Source organism: Monodelphis domestica, chromosome 3 (genome assembly GCF_027887165.1).
Source record: "Monodelphis domestica isolate mMonDom1 chromosome 3, mMonDom1.pri, whole genome shotgun sequence".
In the NCBI taxonomy this organism is placed as follows: domain Eukaryota; kingdom Metazoa; phylum Chordata; class Mammalia; order Didelphimorphia; family Didelphidae; genus Monodelphis; species Monodelphis domestica.
Window position 1 is genome coordinate 274,728,806 of NC_077229.1, and position 8,190 is coordinate 274,736,995.

General features: G+C 48.7%; 1 protein-coding gene across 1 annotated transcript in view; it reads left to right on the plus strand.

The window, feature by feature from the left end:
- The window catches only part of CABLES1 (Cdk5 and Abl enzyme substrate 1), a 146,362-nt gene extending 138,843 nt beyond the window's left edge, over positions 1-7,519 (plus strand). The window contains 1 exon segment of the mRNA XM_007487622.3: positions 3,611-7,519. Within this exon segment, the coding sequence (XP_007487684.2) occupies positions 3,611-3,751 (141 nt within the window). The 3' untranslated portion in view covers positions 3,752-7,519.
- The last annotated feature ends 671 nt before the right edge of the window (positions 7,520-8,190 follow it).

An 8,190-nucleotide genomic window follows, 5' to 3' on the forward strand; every position in this document is an offset into this window, starting at 1 on the left:
AAACAGTCTCTGCCTTTGAGGAGTTTCTAATCATGTCACAGAGAAGATGAGGAAAAACAATTGGGAGAAGTTAGTCAGGAATAAAGAAAAAAATCCAGCCTTTACTTTTGCCATGAAATTTGTGGGGTAAAACCATGCTAGAAGCTGTGGTCCCCAGAACAGGGAGCCTGCCAGGCCCCACAGGGACCTATGAAGAAGAATGTGGACCATATAGTGGTTGTCATCGAGAGACCAAGAGAACTTGGTGAATTTCCTGCACGACTGATTGCCCATCATTGGGGAAAGGTTTAGGGTTCAGGGATCTAGTTACCCTCATAAAGGAAGCAAAAGAAATGAGATCTCCTCTGAAGCCCATCAGTGATTGCCCCCTAAACCATGTGTATCCCTCACGTTCAGAGGCAGTGATACAGCAGAAAATAAGGGCAGAGGACCTGCGTTTGAATTCTGGCTCTATTCCATACTCTCTGTCCTTGTGATGTGGGAGGTGAGATCGGGGTCTTGTCCGAAGGATCAATGACTTGGGCAGTCTCCACGGGCAGGGCACAAGATGTATGGAGAGGGCGGAAGATGGTGAGATGGCTTGGTGGAAAGGGAAAGGGAAAGGGAAAGGGCTGGCAGTGGGAAGGCTCTCGGGGGGTTTCAGGAATGCTTTTCATCGTGCTTAGTTACTAAGGAAAGGGTCGTTTGTTTGGGCATCTCTTGCCCTGTGACTCCGAGGAACGGCTGTCCCTTTAGCCACGGTCCCCTTTGGTCCGGTGGCTTTCCCCATGGTCTGCTCTGTTTGCCTACTGCAGAGGAGCAAGCTGCAGTGTAAATGAGGGGCTCCTGATAGGTTTAACCCCCTGGGGCCACTTCAGGTCAAAGGTTGCTCTTTTCTGCCAGATTCTAAGGAAGGCATTGACTGGAAATGGAGCACTATTTGAACCTGGTCCTGTGTGTCTGGGAAACTGAACCGCCTGTATTTTCTGTCCAGAGACCCCCAGCCAGGATATGTCTAAAGATGGAGGGGAGGCGTTTTCTCCTCATTGTGAACCCAAGCAACTCCTACATCTTACCCGAAACTCAACGAGTTACTGCTTCCATGTTCTTCTGATTGTTTATTGCCGTGTGGCAGGCTTTGTGGGACATCTCAGCCCATATCACTTGGGCAAGTTGCAGTTGGACTAGATGATCACGGAATGGCCCCTGCTCGCTTTAAATTTGTGATTCTAATCTGAAGAAATGTAAATAATGATCAGAGTACTGTTTCTAATATTTTGTTGTTAAGCCAGTTCCGTCGCGGCTGACTCTCTGTGACCCCATTTGGTTTTCTTGGCAAATTTACTAGGGCGGTTTGCCATTTCCTTCTCCAGCTCATTTTACAGATGAAGAAACTGAGGCAAACAGGGTAAAGTGACTTGCTCAGGATCACAACCTTAGGAAGTGTCTGAGACCAGCTTTGAACTAAAAAAAAGAAAATGAGTGTTCCTGGTTCCTGACTCTAGCCCCGGTGCTCTCTCCATGGCACCATCTCAATGCCTGTTTGTGATGTACTCAAGCCTTACTCACTTATTCATCACATAGAAAGATTCTGAAGTGACCTGCTCTGCACCCAATTACGAGGATCCCAAGGTTATGCTTACATCCCTGTTGTGAGCTCAGCATCGAGATCTCTGTAGATCTTTCTAGAATGATGTGTTAGAAGAAATAAATATTTTAAAATGCAAAGTGAGGGACAGGTAGGTGGCTGAGTAGAGAGTCAGACCTAGAAATAGGAGGTCCTGGGTTCAAATCTGGCCTCAGACACTTCCTAGTTGTGTGACCCTGGGCAAGTCACTTAACCCCCATTGTCTAGCCCTTACCACTTGGAACTAATACACAGTCTCCATTCTAAGACAAAAGATTAGAACCAATACTGAGTATTCATTCTAGACAGAAGACTGGAAAGGCTTTAAAAAAAGAAAAACGCCAAGTGGCCAAAGGCCTACTTAGTAATAACATGGTAACAGCCCGCTGGATGTACAGCTGATGTGATCCCTGTCAGAGCGGCTGGCTTCAGCATTTGGCCTAATGAAGCGCAATCCCAGCGATAATGTGACTTGGCCAGCCGAGTGCCCAGTGGGACAAGCTTCCTGAATATATCACACGGGCCAGCAGAAGGATGCTGGAGCAGAAGGAGCAGAACGCAGTCTAATTAGCATTTTTAAATATTTTCACCCGAAAATCCAGGGGTGCACAAGTCAGTGTTCAACAACTGGCTTTCCTAAAGCAGGACACATTTTTTAAGGTTTAACCCGCATGATGAGCATTTTCTCCAGTCTTTTCTTAGGTCTGTACAATGAACAAAGCAATAAATCAAGCCCTGATTTATAGGGTTTGCCAACTTCACCCTGAAAATTTAACAGTCTGCTCTCCAGGACCTGAACCAACTCATATCTGAGAAAGTCTTCCATGATGACTCATCACTGTGGCTTTCTCCCCCGTGGGCTGTGGCACTCTCCACACCATGAAATCATAGACTCCCCGAATTCGGGAAAACCTCATGACGTAGCAGCCTGGAGCTTGAGGGCAAGGACCTTCTTTTGTCTCATTTTTGACCCCTGGATCTTAGCACAGATCTGGGACACAAGAGACACTTAATAAATGCGGACTATTTGATTATTAATGGATTATTCCTTCAATTTTGTTTTAAATCCTCACCTTCTGCTTTAGAATCAATACTAAGTATCCATTCCAGGGCAGTAGCGGGGTAAGGGCCAGGCCATGGGGTCAAGTGCCCTGTCCATAGTCACACAGCTATTCCTAGTGTCAGGCCAGATTTGAACCCCTGAACCACCCAACTGCCCCCTTGTTCCTTATATGTTAGCCTCAACTTCTTTCCTGGACTGTAAGCTCCCTAAAGGTAGGGACAGTGCCCTAAGCGTACATAAAATCCTCTCTTTGAATAAAGTCGTGCCTTGCATAAAGAAAATTCATAGTTTGTCACTTCTGAGTGACTTAAATGTCATACTTGGAGAAACCTGAGCTCAGTGACCCTAGTCAAGTCACTTAATCCTATCTGCCTCCATTTCTTCAGCAGATTGTTAAATTTTCAGGGTGAGCATTTCACCTCAGAAGTCGGCAAACTCTACAAACCAGGGCTTGATTTATTGTTTTGTCCATTGTCCGGTCTTAAGAAGGGGATGGAGGGCAGCTGGGTAGCTCAGTGGATGGAGAGCCAGGCTTAGAGATGGGAGGTCCTGGGTTCAAATCTGGCCTCAGACACTTACCAGCTGTGTGACCCTGGGCAAGTCACTTGACCCCCATTGCCTAGCCCTTACTGCTCTTCTGCCTTGGAGCCAATACACAGTTTTGATTCTAAGACAGAAGGTAAGGGTTAAAAAAAAAGAAGGGAATGGAGAAAATGTTAATAATACTGATTAAACCTTAAAAAGACAGATTTTAACAGTGTAATACTAGTCAAGTGACTTAACCGTTTGCCTCACTCCAGGATCTTCACCAAGAAAACCCCAGATGGGGTGATGAAGAGTCGGACAGGGATGAAACGACTGAACGGCAGCAGAGAAACGTAAGATGCTCACCCCAAGGCTAAAGTGCTTCTTTTTTTTTGTTTTCTCTCATCCTGTTTCAGAAACTGGAAGAGAAGTTCCGGCTGAACCGACGAGAGCTGATTGCCTTTGAATTCCCAGTCTTAGTGGCCTTGGAATTTGCTCTCCATCTGCCCGAGCACGAAGTCATGCCCCACTACAGACGGCTGATCCAGAGCTCCTAGCACAGGCTACCCTCCTGGGGCCGGGGAAAGACTGCTTCCTTTGAGGTCTGCGGGGCAGCCATTGCAACTGGAAATGCAAACACAGAACTCCAAATATACCAAATTGTTTTTTCATCGCCCGTCGTTTTCTTCTGTAGTAGACGCCGTTCTCCGTGCACAGAGACATTTCAGGGACTCTTCCCTCGTGTTCAGCCTCCGTGAACTCACGGTAGCTCCGGACTGCCCGGAGCCAAGCCGGGGGAACGGGCTTCCGGGGGACCAGGCAAGGAATATTCCGTTGCCCATCTCAGCTGTTGAAACACAAGAGTCTTCTGCAGTCTCCATTCCAGTCTTCCTTTCTGGTCATTTGCCCTTCTTGCAGCCCTAGTCCCGGTCCTTCTGTCCTTTCCCGCCTCTCTTAGGGGGCTGTTCCAACGCAGGGATGGGGCCGCGGAAGGGAACCGGAAAGAGGACTTCTAGAAGTGGGGGGAAGCTTTTAAAAGATACCTTCACTGTGTCAAAAAGTGTGCCAATCTATTTTTGTATCTGCTCTTGGAAGTGCACTTTCCGGGGGAAGGGGAGGGCGGGGCAGGGGGAGGGCACGTGCCCACGCACATGGACGTGGGTGTTTCTGTTTCTGTGTGCGCGTGGCTGGACCGACATTCCTGCTCTCCGAACAGTCCAGTAGTTTACAGAGCGGCGAGCGGGTGACCAGCCTGTCTTTCTCGGAGGATTTCTTAACGTAACCGTGGGCAAAAGTGAACAGCGAGGTAGATTGCCCTTCACCGTTCGGTCTCCCATGGCAGCGTGTTCGGCCCTCTCTGCCTTTTCTGAGATGGCACTTTAGGCTTCTTTGCCCGTAAGAGACGAGTCAGTGGCGGACCATCCACTCTAGGAGCGTAGCTTTGTCGCCCCGTCATTTTTCAGACACGGTCCACTTTGGGGACCCCCACTGGGAGTTTCCCTGCAACGATACTGAAGCGGCTCGCCATTTCTTAACCCAGCTCATTGTGCAGATGGGGAAACTGAGGCAAACTGGGGTAAGCTAGTGCCACCTCCTTTCATTGTTTGCAGGAAAGCTAAAGTAGCCTACGGCGATCAGGGCTTTCCCTTTGTTCCCGGCCCGGCGCCTGTGTAGGCTCCACCCATAAACGTCTTGCCCAGGGAGATGGTCAGAATGGCGCTCTCTGTGTTCTGTTAGTGTGCTCCCTGAAGCTGTTTTACAGGGATGCGGAGGATGGTTGAGTCAGCGTATAAAGCCCAGACCGTCGGGAGAGGAAGCTTAAGACTGAGTCGGTGGAAGCAGGCATTTGTCTTGGTTTTTGTTTTGGGTTTTTTTTGTTTTTAATTTATTACCACGTGATCCAGGAGCTATTTTTTTTCAGGCTGAATCTTCACAGTTCCATTCCAGCCACAAAAGCCATTTGTCCGGAGAGCTTGGGGGAATGAAGCAGAGGTCCGCAGCCGTTCCATGCTCCATCGCGCATTGCGGGCAGCCTTCGGGTGCTGGAAGATCAAAGAAAGCTTTCCAGGGGTGCAAGGAAAGAATCTTCAAATACAGATCACCGTACGTGGGTGGGTCTAGAGGCACTATGTCCAGCCAGCCCCTCTTCCCAAGGCATTGCAGATCCGGCTGTCCTTTGGGCCCAACACCTTGGGAATGGGGGTTCCGGTTAGGCTAGACAGAAGCTCGGATGGGAGGCGGTGGGGCGTGCAAGGGCAGGTGGGATCGATGATGACATCCTAGGAGGAGTCCCCGAGTCACAGCCCAGGTGGTGGGGAGGCAGATGGTGGGCTTCCTTGTAGGTGTTGGCTTCCCAGGTGGGGTCATTTCCCCTCTCACAAGAGTCCCGAGCAGGAAGCAGGGAGGACGATCCTCCCGTCTGACCATCAGATCTTTGTGGAGCTGAGCTGATCCCAGCTAGTTTAAGGGCACAGAATGCCTCAAGAGCCATCGGTGGTTCCTGGAGGACAGACTTTGTACCTTAGTTATCCTGGCCCAAAGAGAAGGCGCCTCAGCATTTCTTGTGTTAAGCTTGGAGGGCAGAGTAGTCCCTCCTTCGGCCATGAGAATCTCTCTCCTGGAGGTCCGGCTCTTGGAAATAGCCCAGGCGGGCTGAGCTGTTTCCCCTGTGAGCAGGAAGGGCCCGGCACCTAGAGGCCATCCTGCATTCATGCTCTTCCCAGCTCCTGAGCTCCAGAGGCAGACAGCAGGACACCCCTGAACCCAGCCACCCGAGCCCAACTGGGAAAGCGGGGCCGACCCCTTATTAACCCAGCCTACACGCTTTCCCTTCAACAACCTACTCCTCCATCGGACATTTGCACGGTTCATTTGCTTTTTGACATTTGAACGATGGGGAAGAATGGAGTCTCTTAAAGAAAAATTGGATATCGGAAGTCTTTAGTGTATTCTGCCTTACTGTTTGGTTTCATTTCAATTGGGGGATGATTTTTTTTAAAGCAGAGGAAGGAGGGAATTGGGCTGGGAAGGAAAACCTTTTTAATACCCTCAATTAAATGAAAGCTTCTCACTACTTTTTTTTTTTTAAACCCTTACCTTCCGTATTACAATCAATACTGTGTATTGGCTCCAAGGCAGAAGAGTGGTAAGGGCTAGGCAATGGGGGTCAAGTGACTTGGCCAGGGTCACACAGCTGGGAAGTATCTGAGGCCTCTCACTACTTTTATAGATCTCCTTGGAGAGGAGTCTTGGTGGGGCGCAAGGAGGAGGAGATGAAGGAAATGGAACGTGCTGCCAGAGCCATCCCGAGCATAATGGCTGGGATTTGGGGGAGCTGGGCTGCAGGGGACTGGTTTCACTCAGGAAGGAGGCCTGGTAGGTGGGAAAGAGGAGAGAAGAAAACTTGTGTCTTCTGGTGGGTGCTAAAAAAAGACTTGAGGCTCCTACGCAGATGAAAAGTCTCCCATCAACCCGGCAAGTTACATGATTAAGACAAAGCTGTCCCACACCCTCAAGCCGCCCCAGGTATAGATTTTAGCCTAGGTGTGGCGGTCTAAAATACAATGAAATTGGTTCCTGCCTTGGCCTTATCCTCCAGGGATGGACCTGCTGTCATACCGCTGCAGGGTTGGCTCTCTCTCCCCGAGTGACCAAAATGATCCAGTAGAGAACCCTCAGCTTGGAGTCAAGAAGCAACTTCATTCATGGCCCAAATAACAAAGTGACTTGTTGGCTGATGGGAAAATTTGTTCGGTTCACATAGGAAGCTAAGCCATAGGCACACGTGAGGGAGCCGCCATTTTCAGGGCTTGGGTTGCAGGGGACAGGGCTCGGGAAGGTCCTGTCTTTGACATTCTTGCCTTACGCTTTGGCGGCGTTATCCCTGGGCTTTGTCATCGAGCTTCTGTGGAGGGTCGCGGGACAGCGAGTCCCTGGGGGGGAGGGGGGGGTTAAATCCCCATGTGGTGGCCTCTCCAGAATCGGCTTCACTGTCAGAGCACAAAGCTTGTCCAGTCCAGGGATGCTGGGGCCACGCTTCCCTCCTCTCACCATCCCATGACATCCTATGCTAAAAGCAACAGGAAATCCTGTTCCCAAATGGAAGAGATGATTGTTTTCCTTGACCTTTTACAGTCAAAGAGTACATATACCCTGGGTTTTGTTTCATTCCCCACAAGACAGTCTAGGGACAGTCCCCAGATTGGGAAACATTGCTGTGTACCATAAGCTGTACCTTACCACGTTTTGGTTTTGCAGGGTGGGAGGGAGGGAGGGTGAAGCTGCTTTCCCTCTTGTAACAATAAATAAAACTGTTCAATACTAAACTTTGTTCCTGAGTTCTCTTTTTTTAACCTTTAAATTAAATTTTTTTCATTTTATTTAATTGATTAATTAAGAAAATTTTTCCATAGTTACAAGATTCATGTTCTTTACCTCCCCTCCCTCCCCTGAAGCCGACACACAATTCCTCTGGGGTTTACATGTGTCATTGATCCAGACCTATTTCCAAATTATTGATATTTGCACCAGGGTAATCATTTGGAGTCAACATCCCCAATCATATCCCCATCCGCCCATGTGATCAAGCAGTTGTTTTTCTTCTGTGTTTCTACTCCCACAGTTCTTCCTCTGGATCAAGCAGTTGTTTTTCTTCTGTGTTTCTACTCCCACAGTTCTTCCTCTGGATATGGATAGTGCTCTTTCTCATAAGTTCCTCTGGATTGTCCTGTGTCATTGCATTGCTACTAGTAGAGAAGTCCATTACATTTGACTGTACCACAGTGTATCAGTCTCTGTGTACAATGTTCTCCTGGTTCTGCTCCTCTCGCTCTGCATCACTTCCTGGAGGTTGTTCCAGTTTCCATGGAATTCCTTCACTTTATTATTCCTTTGAGCACAATAGTATGCCATCACCAACAGATACCACAATTTGTTCAACCATCCCCTCATTTTCCAATTTTTTTTTGCCACCACAAAAAGCGCAACTATGAATATT